Source organism: Gossypium hirsutum, chromosome A01 (assembly GCF_007990345.1).
Source record: "Gossypium hirsutum isolate 1008001.06 chromosome A01, Gossypium_hirsutum_v2.1, whole genome shotgun sequence".
Classification (NCBI taxonomy): Eukaryota; Viridiplantae; Streptophyta; class Magnoliopsida; order Malvales; family Malvaceae; genus Gossypium; species Gossypium hirsutum.
In genome coordinates this window covers 103,412,884-103,427,696 of record NC_053424.1, presented here as the reverse complement: position 1 = coordinate 103,427,696, position 14,813 = coordinate 103,412,884, and the positions used below count along the sequence as shown (strand labels likewise).

The 14,813-nt window shown below is 34.4% G+C and overlaps 1 protein-coding gene across 2 annotated transcripts; it reads left to right on the top strand.

Annotated features, from left to right (window-relative positions):
* Positions 1–6,825: 6,825 nt before the first annotated feature.
* Positions 6,826–11,782, top strand: LOC107897943 (CTD small phosphatase-like protein 2). 2 transcript variants are annotated; one of them, XM_016823548.2, is made up of 8 exons: positions 6,826–7,102; positions 7,864–8,203; positions 8,390–8,526; positions 8,760–8,844; positions 8,968–9,381; positions 10,282–10,619; positions 11,115–11,329; positions 11,410–11,782. In XM_016823548.2, exons 2-8 carry the CDS (start codon positions 8,047–8,049, stop codon positions 11,417–11,419), a joined length of 1,356 nt encoding a protein of 451 aa, XP_016679037.1. In that variant the 5' UTR covers positions 6,826–7,102; positions 7,864–8,046; the 3' UTR covers positions 11,420–11,782. The 2 variants fall into 2 exon arrangements, with proteins under 2 accessions (XP_016679037.1, XP_016679038.1); XM_016823549.2 differs by having other exon boundaries at positions 6,853–7,102; positions 7,996–8,203.
* Positions 11,783–14,813: the final 3,031 nt, after the last annotated feature.

Genomic DNA, 14,813 nt, shown 5'->3' with positions numbered 1-14,813 from the left:
GGCCATGTCCTTCACACGGCTGAGATACATGGTTGTGTCTCTGCTCCTGTGGCCAATTCGAAGCTAAAATTCAAAAATACAGGTGACACACGGCCAGATCACACACCAATGGGCAAGCCGTGTGTCACACACAGCCTAGACACACACCCGTGTGGACAAAAATAAGGCTATTTACCAAGCCTTTTTGCCACCCTTTCTTGCACTAACCTAAACAACATCAAACAAACCTAATCCAAGCATATACACACATCAATTACATGTTATTTTCTATCACATACAACATTTCATAATCATCATCACAAACCATACAATAAATCCATCCATGAAAGTCATCTCTATATGCACAAATACTTAAACAATATTAGCCAATACCAAATGGCAATTTACAAAATGAATCAAATACCATTACAAGCCAAAACATTTGGCCAAATCAATAATGACACATATCATAAAAAGACCAAGTCCCTATACATGCCATATTTAAAATATCTAAACCAATTATACCCAAATGATCAAATTGATAGTATGATTGATGTTCCGACTACTTCCGATCCCCGAGCTAGTTTGGCGACACTATAAGAAAACGAAAAGGAAAATGAGTAAGCCTAAAGCTTAGTAAGCTCATATGCAATAATAAATAATATTAAACAACATTAGCATGAATATCATACAATTTAATTTAACATAAATCACATATTTATCAACATAGTTTCATAAGCGTAACTTTATCATTCTTAATCTTACCGAAAGTTCATCGCTTAACAAGCTCATTCTTATGAGTTTTTTGTATGTACCTATACCAACTCTTGACTTAACATGCTCTTTCTCATTCTTGACATACCTATTGAACACTTGGAATACTAAACGGATACACGGAAGGTCTTTGCACACAAGTGTCACGTATGTAGCCAAAGTTACCTCATATTTCATATCACATAAAAGCTCGCTCTCAAGCTAATCATGGGTCTGCTCACACAAGCTGACGGTCAAGACGTAGCTACATGGGCTGCTCTCACAAGCTATCTGGTATCCGCAACACATGTCGGACTACCTAGCCACCGGTAGGACGTACATGACCAGCACCTATGGGATCCTAGTGACATGTCACTCGTATCCTATTCTATTCCTAAGGTTCAAACGAGATTTTCTCTCTCTTGTCGAAACTTGTCGAATATGTTCATCAAATCAATTATACAATTCATACAATATTAAGGCATTAAAAATATAAACATAATATTGCATTATTTACATATGAACTTACCTCAGTACAAAATATGGCTAACTAATTCGATTTAGTTCACAACATTGTTCTTTCCCCGGTCTAGGTCCGGACTCTGTTTTTCTTAATCTATAATAGAAAATTTATCTCATTTAATTTCCACATTGTTCAAATCAATCCAAAAACCATACTTTGGAAAAATTATAATTTGCCCATAAACTTTTACATATTTACAAATTAGTCCTTAGGTTCATAAAATGAAATGTACTCATTTTCTTTATTATCTAAGCCTAGTCAACCCACGCACATGCTCATATCAGCCAATATTTTCCATCAAATTAGATTTTTACTACACATTTTAAAACTTTTACAAATAGGTCCTTTTTAGGTGTTTTCATGAAAAATCACTTAGTAAAAGTTGTTTATCACACATTAAACTTTCATAATCTACCGTGAAACATAAAAATACATGCATATCACATATGGATCAAACCTTAGACATCAACCCTAGCTTAAATAAATGGTAGAAATAGCTAGATCGGTTGAAAACAACTTCAAAAATGTAAAGAACATCAAAGACGGGGCTAGGATGCACTTACTATAAAGCTTGAAAAGTGAAGAAACCCTAGCTATGGCTCCTTAGAAATTTCAGCACTTGATGGAAAAGATGGACAAGATTTTTACTTCATTTTCCCTTTTAATTCTTTTATTACCAAATGACCACAATGCCCTTTTTACTAAACTTTAAGAAAAAAATCTTACCTATTCATGCCCATTTTTGTCCATAAAAATAGAAATTGGTCAAATTGCTATTTATTGACCTCTAATTAATAATCCATAGCTATCTCATGCTTAAAGCTTCTAGAATCACATATTTTGCAACTTCTGCAATTTAGTCCTCAAAATCAAATTGGACACTCTATCCACAAAATTTCTTAACGAAATTTTCACACAATCATGCAAAGATATCATAGACCTCATCACATTCATAAAATAATTATTTTTACTTCGAATTTTTGGTCTCAAAACCACTATTTCGACTAGGCTCAAAATCAAGATGTTACGCTAAAAGAGGAAAGGTGACTTTAAGCTGCAAGATTATATGCATTATTATTTTTATTTTCATATAACCTTCACCTGTGGGAGTAGGAAACTTTGTCATCATGTAGAAGGTGGCCGCCACCATCTTTGTTATTCTTATGATTGGCCTCCCAAAAATGGCGTTGTGGGCCTTCAGGTGGTCAACCCCCAGAAAATCCATCATTTCTATAGTGGTGTGCTCACCATCTCCTAATATCACCGGAAGAACAATGGATTCTTTCATCGCAATAGGTTGATTGATGAAGTCTATACTAGGCTTACGAGCTTAAGTTGTGTATCCTTGTGCGTCATCTGATAGAAAGCCTTGGCTATCAAAATATCCATAGAGCTACCTATGTCAACCAAGATTCTTCTAACAAAAGGATCTTCACCCTCCACATCTAAGACATTCTTTTCATCTCGCTCTAAAAATTGAAGGTTGCATGGAAAAGGTTTAGGTTTATTTTATTGTGCCTGAGATCGATAGAACACTTCCCTTGTGAGCCTTCCGTTTTGAGCTTGACGAGACCTATTCTACATGCTTTTCCTTTACCAGAACATCGATGATTCCTCTTCATGATTATTTCCCCTTATCACCGCCTTGTTATCTGGATAGCCTTGCTTTTTTTATTTTGGGCTTTATTTGAATGATGAGGTTTTTAAGCTAAGAATTATTTGAAATGCCCCTTCTGAATTACTGTTCCAATAGCATTTTTCATATACATAAACTGTTCGGTTTGGTGGCCTCGAGCATTATGGTACTTACAATGGTGATGAGAGTTGTTGCAGTGCTCACTAGAAGAGAGGTACAAAGATACTTCCAGGATTTCCTAATTTTTTTACCTAGTCAAACACTTGGGTCAGGGAGCAATTAAGTTCATGGTGGGTTCTAGAATGGTTTTATAGGGCTTTAGGATGCTAATTTTGGCCTCTTTTGTAATTGAAAATAGGTCTTCGACGATTTGTGGCATAGACATTCTTCATTTGACAGTTACTTCTTTGGTTTGACTAATTATAATGTCCATGTCCACCTATCTCTGAATTGGTCTTTGGCTGCTGATAGCCTTGAAATTTCTTGGGAGGCAATCTTTGCAAATGGTTGGTATGGTGGGATGTTGGGGTGGAAGAATCAACACGAACCTTTCCCACCTCTTCTTCTTCTGAAAACTATGTACCATTTCATAGAGATGGGAGAGCTTGGTTGGTGCGTTCTTGATGATGAAGTATTTGAGATGCTAGTGTGAGGTCCTGATGATAAAGGCTTGGATTGCCTACTCATCAGTGACTCCTTTTGTGACTATGGTGGCAACATTAAATCTTTTAATGTAGTCCCATAGAAATTCATTCACCCTTTAGCAGATAGTCATCAGGTATACTAGGGATTGCTGAAGCGTCTTGTTGGCCAGAAAACAACTCAAAAATTGCTCAGCCAACTGATCAAAGGAATGGATTGACCCTCGGAGTAACGATAGGTACCATTTTTGGGTTATTTGTGAAAAGGTCATGGAGAAAGCCTTGCATTTTACCCTAGTATATTTAAATGGTTGTTTTACCAAGCAAGGTGATCTTCTGGATCCTCAAGTTTGTTGTATAAAATCTTTGGAAATCTAAAGGAGTTGGAGATGTGGTTTTCTAGAACTTCGGATGCTAACGATTCGTTAAAGTAATTTTAGATAGATTTATCTGATCTTCCTTTCAATTTTTGCATCAATTCAACCTTGAGTTGCTCTTTCACAAAGATGTTGTAGTTACCTTAGGATCGTTGTAATGTTATCGGGAGGTTAGCATTATGCATGTGAAAATCTTCTAGATTGTCACGATCATTACCCCATCGGAGTGCCAATTGAGCCACTTTCCTTCGATGTTTCAAATTTTCTCGTCTCTAGATCTCTCGAGTTGCTCTCAGTTCTGTAATAAGTTGTTCATTTTGAGCTTTCCTTTGATTAGGGATATGATGTTGCTCTTGTTGCTTTTTGAAGTGTCGCTTTTATTGGGAGAATTGCTCTTCTAGATGTCGTAGTTTCTCTTTAGTCTCCAAGTCATGAGGCTGAGGGCCTGATGCTTACTGGTGAGAACATTAATCTAGCATAATGGGTTCGTTGTTGGTGGAGGAGGTGTGGCTATGAGATAGGTTACAACTTTTTGTAAATAGTGGGTTATGTGATCAAAAGCCTGTGAGGGATCACATTAGGTTGTAACTGAGGTGCTACAACTGCTAAGAGAGTTGAATCAGTCAAAGGATCAATTCTTGTTGATGCAACAAATGTGGTAAAGCTAGAGGCTAAAGGATCTTTCAGAGCCTTTACTAGTTGTTTCAAGGTGGGGAGAAAGACACTTGCATACTACAACTGCACTCTAGTAGAAATAGAGGAAGAATGAAGAGTTTATGTAAAGTTCAAGCTAGTATAAATACTTGGGATAGGTGGTATGAAGGTGTTGAATGGAACAAAAAAGTTGACTTGGTTAGTTGGGTTGTTGGTTTGGTTAGTTTGCTTAGTTGGGGTACCACTTTGGGATTGAGAGACCATGTCATCCATGTTCACCACACCAATTGTTGATATTGGACTAAATAAGGAAAGGATATAGATGAGAGAAGAAAGGTTGTTGAGAAGGTCGGTTCACCCAATTAGGGTGGAGAGTTGGAGGCTATAAAGAATGATGGTGGAAATAGTTTGAAGGCTGAGGGCTGGGAGAATATTGAGAGAGTATAGGCTCAGTATTCTTGAAGGGTCGGTCCCCCGAAGGGTCGGTCCCCTATTCATCGTTCTTGGGGATATTTAAATGCAAGCGTCCCATGCAACATGACATTAATGTGTTGGACTTGCCATCTAGCCATCACTACTAAGCATGTGAGGGGATATCTTTGATGGGACGAGGATGCTTGTGATAGGGCAGATATTGTCTTCCCTTCTAACTCTGATAGGATAAAACAATTGAGTTCACATGATGTTTGGTAACCAAACGATTTCATGTTCCTATTGAAGATCGAGCCATCTGTTGTATGGATAGTCCCTTCGAGAATGTGAGTTTACATGTGTCTTCCCTGCTTTCTGTAGGCAAGTTTATTGTTTAGAAGTCTCCTAGGCTTGCCATATGTCTTGTCGCATATAGTGGTATAATAGGACCAAATTGATAGAATGTGTAAGTATTGATGATTAAATGTGTTGTTATACCAATTAAAAAAGGAAAATTTCATAATTATGTAGTTTATATCAATATTTATTTCTTTTTTACAAAGTTATTTTTAAATAATTTTCTAATTGAGTTTTTTTTAGTATATAATGCCTAAAAATTAGGTCATAACTCTCCTCAATCCTTAAATAAGAGGATAAATGTGTTTTAACACATTTGAACTCACTGACAACAATGCTGATGCCAATCGAGATAAAACTCAATTGGCTTATAATAAAAGATTTTACAATAGAATAGATAAATACTGTAAATGTGGAAAATATATATTAGAGTAATTTGTAAATTATAAAAAAAGTATTTTTTACATTGAGTAACAAAATTTAAAAAATACATATCATAAAAAATGAATACATATCATAAAAAATGAACATCTATATTACTATTGAAGTATTCAATTGAGTTGGTGTCACGAGTCAATCGAGCACCAACTTGATTTGAAAAATTATGAAAATATTCTTTCGTAATTAAAATAAGTTATATTATTTAAGAGCACTTTAGATTTTTTTTATTTTAACAAAAACTAATAAAAATATGCATATAGTTTGATTTGAATCTACACCAATTAGATTAATAAAACTTCATTTTAATGTTATTCATGCATTTTTATTTTAATATGGAGAATTTATTACCTCCATCAATTGTATGTATTAAAAATGTTGTTTGAGATGATGTCACAAATTAACGCGACACTCACTTAAGATTGATGACAACACACTGTGATAACTAATTGTATTCATTTAATATTCTTAATTTGATGTATTCATGTGTTTATGTTTCATTTTATCTTAGAATTTAATTTAAATTTTTATTTTTGAGATTATACATATTTTATTTATTATTAATTAAATTTAAATCATACATTTCATTATTTTAGTATTTGTATTAATTTTCATCATCAAAATGAATTTTCTCATAAAACTATATTATCTAACAAGCTAAATTTAGCAAATAAAAGTGTACATTAAAGGGGTGGGGGGTGGGGTTGTCATTAAGGTTAATTAGGAACTACGGAACTAGAGAAAAAACTTGGGCTCACGAAATTAATTTAAGAAGTATAGGCATCCTTAAAGAAACAACATACAAATTGTAAGCGCCTGCGGACGTAAAATAAAAATTAAAAAGGGAAAGAAAAACAAATTAAGATATCTCCCTCCACTCTAAGTTAGAAACGTCTCCAGCGGCGTCGTTTTAAGCTTCGTAGAAGCTCAATTCCTACTCTCCCAATCATAATCACTCGCCATGTCTAAAGGCCACGTTATCCAATTAAGTATTATGCAGCGCGTACTGTCCTTTCAACATTAATCGCGAGTAGGTGATTTTCTGATAAGAACATGTATTTTGAAAAATATTTCAATGAAAAATAAACTAAAATTCCATTTTTATTTTATTTTTCGATCTAACCTATTATTCTGGCAAAAAAGAAAAAAAAAATTCGATCCCCCTCTTCGTTTTCCCTCTCTTTCCCCGTCTTTGGAGGGAAAGCAAATTTCCAAAGAAACCAAAACACCCAAAACTAAGCTCCTTCCTTCTAATTCTAACAAAATTTAGGGTTCTACGTTTCTCATTTTTGCACCTCTCTTTGTCTCCATTTTTGTTATTTTATCTTATCTGGTAAGCAATTTTCTTTCTTAGCTTAAGTTACTAAATAGCTCAGGTTCGTTGGTTTAGTTGTTGCTAACTGCTTTGTTTCCATGAACTTTCTTTCTCTCTAGGGTTTAAATTTTCGTTCATGCAAACACTATTTTACATTAACTTAAATGCTCCGTTTTTGTACTGGTTCGACGATCCTTGTTGGAATGAATAGGGTTTAGTTGATTTGATGCATTTCTCTATCTCTGGATTTTGTTTGCAAAAATTTGTAGCTTTAGTGTTCTATTTAGGGGAGCTGGTGTGTGTTAGGGTTTTTAAATTTTTGTCCTCATTCGATGATTTAAGTGGAATGGTTTCTCTAGTTTTCTTCATCCAAACTGAAATGTTCATTCTGGATAATGTCCTATTATGGTTTTCATTTAGATGTGGATTGTTTTCACACTAGTAATTTGCTGTTCTTTCGGGTCCTTTGTATTTATCATGTTGAAGTTGGCTTGAATGTTGTAGGGAAGTTTGAATTCTTAAGGGACTATAGTGTGGTAAGTTAATATTCCAGAATCAGAGCCTGGATTTTGTACACAAAAATTAGGCGAAGAATTCTGGTATGATCTGGTTTTGATTGTCAACGATTTTAAATGGGAAAGGCTCAGTTGGTTTTTTTTTTCATGAGATTGCTTACATATGCTAGGAGTATTTCAGGATAATTTGCTTTTTTTAAAAAAAAATATTTTTAAATAAAAGTTACTAAAGATTTTACATGGCTTTTATTTTACTTGTTTCAGTCTACAGTAAACAGCCAGAACGTAGTATGACAGATTGACAGAAGTTCAAGTTTATTTCTAAAAATTTTAGTGTATTCTAAATGCTTTGAAATCTGAATCGTAACGCTGGACATTTAAATTATTTATTTCAAGTACGCTGGGTAGTGATAGTATCCCGAAGATTGGGGCAAAACTCTTGGTCCAATGCAAACAAAGAAAAGAATTTCTGGAAGAAATGCTTCCCGAGATCATACCAGTCCCAAGGCTTTAAGAGCGGAGAAGAAGATATCTGAAAAGGTACAAGGTCCAGAGAAGAAAGTAACAGAGCTAATTACATCTTCTGTTAGGAAGCAAAAACCTGGTATGTTGCTAATTTTATCTCATTATTCGTTTAATTAGAAGGCAAATGTTGCAGTGATAATGCTTTACTTGTTATTGATTTTGGCAAAATTAAAATTCTTTTGATAGTTTTAATTTGTGGTTTCCAAGTCAAAGTCTGTATTTAACTGTCAAATTTGCTATGTTAATAAAATTTATGAAATTTCAGCCAGAGCATTCCCAAAGAAAAATGAAGTGCCTGATGGAGCTACAAATTTAAATGCTAGATATGGGTTGTTGCATGATGATGCTTCTGATGCTTGTCTGGGGTTTGATGTGGTTAATGGTGCTCATGTAGATCAGAAGGTAATTTGTCTAGCTCTTTTCTTATTTTGTTTATATTATTTAGCCTCTTTATGGTTGCAAAGGGATGGGAGTGATTGACTATGTTGCTTTATCTTAATTATACTTAAAATGACTTTTGCCTGTGTCAGTTAATTAGGAAGATGTGAAGTTCCTATGGAAAAGCAATTAAAGAAAAATAAAAGGAAACCATCTATGCTGTTGAGATTTTGCTTATTTCTTTAATTGTGTTTCAGGGCACTGATCAACATATGTCAGGTACCATATTTTCCCCTGGATTTCACATATCTAAGATTTGCGGAGCAGAGATTGCAGGTGCAGGTAGGTTATGTGTGTGTGTGTTTGCACGCATATGAATTGTAAGACCTATTATGCGCTCTTTCTTTTATTTGATCTTAATGCATCCTATTTAGTTTGACTTTGTCAAATTCCTTTGGAGGTAAGACTCAAAAATCCATCAAGATCGGGAAATCGAGGATTCACAGGTTGATTTGCTGGGTGCTAATATCACTGGAGAAACTCTTAAGTCTACTTCTGAAGCAGAGATGCTTGTTGTGGACACGGATCCTGTGATTTGTACTGCAGATTCTGGAGCTGTCCTTTCATCTGAAGTTTCAGCCATATACCTGGCTATGAAAAACTCAAAATTGGAATGTATTGATGAGTATGGTCAAGATTCTATGTCAACTGATGTTTGTGTGGAGGATGAATACTATGAGGAATTTGATGACTTTGATCCTTACTTGTTTATGAAGAACTTACCGGAGCTGTCATCTGTTATTCCTGCTTTCCGGCCTGTGCTGCTACCCAAGCAGACCAGAAGTTGCCCTCCTACCACTCTTGTCTTGGACTTGGATGGTGAGAATACTTTTGGATAATTAAATTGGATGAACTTTTATGCTTCCAGTTGCAATTTTCTCAGTACTTTTAAAATCTGAATTCTGACCCTTAAGTCTTCAAACTAGTTGTCCTGTCAATTCTGATTTAAATATAAAGCTAAAGCTTGTCCAGTCTAAGAGCTTGAAAGAAGATTTAGCTAATTATGTTATAGTAATTTCTATAACATAACAGCAGAAAAATCTGACTCTTAATTTCTGCTTGGAAAATTAGCTAATTATGTTATAGTAATTTCTGCTGTTTATGCTCCTCATCATTTTTCTGCTTCCAGTCAATTTTGTGGCAGCTTCTGTCTGCACTAATAAGTCACAAAATCTGGACTGTAAACTGAATATTACTTTGCTTAGTGCTTACTGACACAATGTGTTATGATTGGGATATTTGGGAAAAGTATGCGCTGAAAGAGAAGTTTTTTCCAATGTTGTTTGAACCAGACTGAAATGGTCAGTTGGACCGAGAACTGGATGGGTACTGGTCTGTTTAGAAGGGTTAGACTTATTGACCTGCAAACCGTACGGACTGGTTGAACCGGGTTAAAAAGCGGTTGAACCTGTTTTTTCCTTTTTCTGAATTTTTTAATAATTTATTTAATCAAACCAGATGAATTAGTCGGACTGGGAACTGCTGGTCTGACTGGTTTGACTACTGGTCCAATTCTGAAAACCTTGGCTCTTTCCCTTAATATTTAAAGCATATCTGAACTTACAACTGCCTTTTTACTTAAAAGAATTTAAGACCTTTTTAAGTGTCATTAGTTAAAAAATGTAAGACCTTTTAAACATTTTTATTTAGCAATGAATTTTCTGCTTGTAATTGTTTGTGATTACCTTGGAGTATTGACTCAATTGTATTGCATGGCAGAAACTTTGGTTCATTCCTCACTGGAACCTTGTGATGATGCAGACTTCACATTCCCTGTGAATTTTAATCTCCAGGAACACACAGTTTATGTTAGATGTCGTCCTCACCTGAGAGATTTTATGGAAAGAGTTTCTGGTCTTTTTGAGATTGTTATATTTACAGCAAGTCAAAGTATTTATGCAGAGCAACTTCTAAATGTGCTCGATCCAAAGAGGAGAGTATTTCGTCATCGTGTTTTCCGAGAATCATGTGTTTTTGTGGATGGCAATTACCTTAAAGATTTGTCAGTCCTTGGCCGTGATCTGGCACGTGTAATCATTATTGACAACTCTCCACAGGTATTTTTGGGGCTCCCCTCTTGCATGGACGTTGTCCAGTGCTTCTGCTGAGCACTAAAAAGAAGAATAATGAAATAGCCAAAATAGTTATTTTTAAAATTCACTAATGTACACCCAGCATGTATGCCATGGCATTAGCATTAAGGGAATTGAGTTTTTTTATGGTTCTGATAGATTAATAATAAGGTATAGACGCATCAATATGTATTCTTATTGGTTATTATTATTGGCATGAAACTTGAGGAAATCCTTGCAATCTTTTTATGAATCCTTTGTATTTTGGAAATTGGTTAATAGTTTCCTCGAGGAGAATTTGAAGCAAGTATACATTAATCCTTCTCATACTTGTCCATCGGTCGGCATCTTATACTTTTGGATATGCCTAGGTTCAATCAAATATCGTGATGCCAATTTCTCATGGAGTTGTGCCATGCATACGGACATGATAAACATTGTTTCTGAAATTTAACTCAGGTGTTTTTTGGCTTCTCTTAGGCATTTGGGTTCCAAGTGGACAATGGAATACCAATTGAGAGCTGGTTTGATGACCGGTCAGATCAAGAACTGCTTCTACTTCTTCCCTTTTTGGAGAGCTTGGTCGGAGTTGAAGATGTGAGGCCAGCTATTGCAAAGAAATTCAATCTTAGGGAGAAAATAGCTGCAGCTGTTTATCCAACTTCAAATTTGAACAGGGTAGACCCATTTGAAAGGTGAGATTTATGATGAAATTGGAGTGCAAATGCAAGCTATATAGTTTTGAATAGGGACTGATTTTGATCCTTTATCATAGACTGTTATGACCGTTTTGTTGAGGCTTGAGCCTAACACTGGCAAGGGGGGCCGTGGAATGAATTGATCGAGACTTGAGATGGGAAGCGTGGGATTCAAAATAGAAAGGAGAGAAATAAGTGAAGTGTAGTTGGTGTGTTGGACAGTCTGAAAAGATTTAACATAGGTGACCGTGTGCAGAACTGCTTTATAGCTAACTTTCATCCAGAGTGAATGATGTTAGCCCAGAAAATATTATTATAGTTATGTGGATTCAAAAGTGGTTAAAAGTGTCAGATAAAAGGCAGCTGCTAAGTTCAATTGGACATGGATATTGTATTTTTCTACAATTTGGCAATTTCTTAATTTTAATATTGCTTAATTATGGATTCTAATTTGGCAATTTCTTAATTTTAATATTGCTTAATTATGGATTCTTCCGAGTATCAGTGCCCTTTTTGCCAAATGCTTGTGTTAAGGTAGAGATGAGCTAAAATAACATCTTTTTGCCAATTGAAGCTCAATTGAGGTTTTTGTTTTTAATCTGTTTTTGATCGATTTGTTTGATGTGTTTGAACTCACTTAATAAGGATTTCTTCCTTTGGATGGCTGACGAGATTGCCTCCAGTGAGCTTAAAAATAGCATTAGCCTTGATATTAGTTACTATAAAGGTGAGATTAGATATTGTAATGGTAAGATTAAAATTATCGGTGAGATGTATGTTTGAGTTTAAATGCAGTTGTGTTTAAATGCAGTTGTGATAAGATAGGAAATGAAAATGACTATTAAGGGTATTAGATTAAAAATGATATACAATAAAAGTTTTAAATTATTTTATTTTTACAAAATAACTAAAAATATTTGAAATTTTAATTTTAATTATAAAATAATATTATGTATCATAATATTTTTATAAATTGTTTTATAATTATTTTAAATTATTTATTATATTAAAAGATAAATAATTTTAATTTTTTTATTATAATTAATTAAGTTCTTAGTCAAGTATTATTTAAACAAATAAATAAAAACCATATTTAAATCAATTTTTAAAGTACGTAGTTGGATGGAGATTATTTCTAACTTTTAAAGTTGAAAGAAAGAACATATTTAAAGGTAAGGTAAAGTTTGTTTATTTTGCTATCAGTCTACTCATTGAACTTAGAAGTTCTAGTTGAAAGTTTCAGCACCAACTGCTCAAACTCAACACACTGGTGTTTATCTAATTATTAAATTGTTGTGAAATTGACTGGGAGAAGGGTCCAAACGGACTTCACTGATGCCTACTGGCCATCCAAAAGATGCTCGAGTTCAGGTAAAATTATATAATAAATTTACATTCTAATTTTGTTATTTATTTATTTGTTTATTTATAATAAATATATCAAATGTTTGACTATGTCGTAAGTTTTCTTGAGTTGGATGTTAAAGAAATCGAACATTGCATGATTCATTATCGACTTGTTGGAATTTAAGTTTGAATCGATAATATACTATATTTGGTTGGAATATTATTTTTTATATATATTTTAGTACAGGATAAATTACATCATTAGTCACTAAACTATAGATAAGTTCTCACAATTTGATTACTAAGCTATTCGAAAGTTTTCATTTAAGTCACTAAACTGTTAAAATCGATACTATATGACTTTCTCTATTTGCATTTGTTAGAATTAAATGACCCGAATCCTTATTTAAATAAAAGACAGTGGTAAAATAAAATAAAAATAAAATCCATATAGAATTATACTTCTTTTATTTTATTTTAGAATAAGGTTTTTTAAACCTTATTAAACTACATCTATTTTATATTGATTAGAATAAAGTGTTTCAATCTTACTAGAATATGGCTTTACAAGCCTATAAATAGATATAGTCTATTCCTCTTGTAATTATTCGAATTCAACATAGTGAATTTTTTTCTCCTCTGCTCGTGGTTTTTTTCCTGAAAGGGTTTCCACGTAAAATCTGTGTGTTCTTTATTTTATTTTATTTTCACAAACTGGTATCCAAGCTTCCAGGTAGTTCATCTCATCACGGTAATGACATCTTTGAAGTATAAAATTCCGCTGTTGGATCGCAACACCAGATTTGCGTTGTGGCAGATTAAGATACAAGCAGTTCTTGCGCAGATGGATATGGTGGATGCCTTGCTAGAAATAGATAAGATGCCTTCGACATTAACAGATGAAGAGAAGACGCGTAAGGATCGAAAGACGTTAACACAATTACATCTACATTTGTCCAACAAAATTTTGCAGGATGTGATGAAAGAGAAGACCGCCGCTGCATTATGGAAGAGGCTGGAACAAATATGTATGTCAAAAACTCTAACAAGCAAGTTGCATATGAAGCAACGTCTTTATGCTTAACGTTTGGGGGAACGTGCGTCTGTACACGAACACTTAACAGTGTTTAAAGAAATTCTCTAAAACTTGGAGGCCATGGAGGTTCAATATGATAAGGAAAATCTAGGGTTGATTCTACTTTCTTCGTCGCCCCCGTCTTATTCAACCTTTAGAGACATGATTTTATATAACTGCGAGTCTCACAATTATGAGGTTTATGATTCTTTGACATTGTATGATAAGATGAAGCATCTTGTGGTTAAACCCGACTCTCAGGGAGAGGGTCCCCTTGTTCGTAGGAGACAAGATCAGAATGCTAATGATGATCATGGAAGGACACAGGAACGAAATCCTCGCGGTAAATCTAAGGGTAGATTGAAGTATTCAAATAGAGGTAAAAATTGTAACTTCTGCAAGAAGAAAGGGCACATTAAATCTGAGTGTTATAAGCTACAGAACAAGATTAAAAGGGAGGCTGTGAATCAAAAGGCAAAACAACTAGAAATTTCCGGTAAAGTTGATGTTGTAAAAGACTATAGCGATGGTGAACTTCTAGTCGCTTTTGTCAACAATTCTAAAGTGAGTGAGGAGTGGATACTTGATTCAGGCTGCACCTTTCACACGAGTCCCAATCGGGATTGGTTTACAACTTACGAAACAATGTCTGAAGGTGTTGTTTTGATGGGAAATAATGCTTCATGTAAAATCATAGGTGTTGGAACAATTAAAGTTAAGATGTTTGATGGAGTTTTCAGAACACTTAGTGACGTACGACTTGTTCCAGAATTAAAGAGAAATTTTATTTTTTTGAGTACTCTTGATTCAAAAGGGTACAGATACACAGCTAAAAGTGGAGTTTTAAAGATTTCCAAAGGTTCCCTTGTTATGATGAAAGGGCAGAGAAAGACTACCAAGTTATATATTTTGCAGGGTTCTACTGTTACTAGTGATGTAGCTGTCATTTCCTCTTCCTTTTCAGATGATGATATTACTAAACTTTGGCATATGCGCCTAAGGCATATGAGTGAGAATGACATGGTAGAATTAAGCAAAAGAGGACTTCTTGATGGGCAA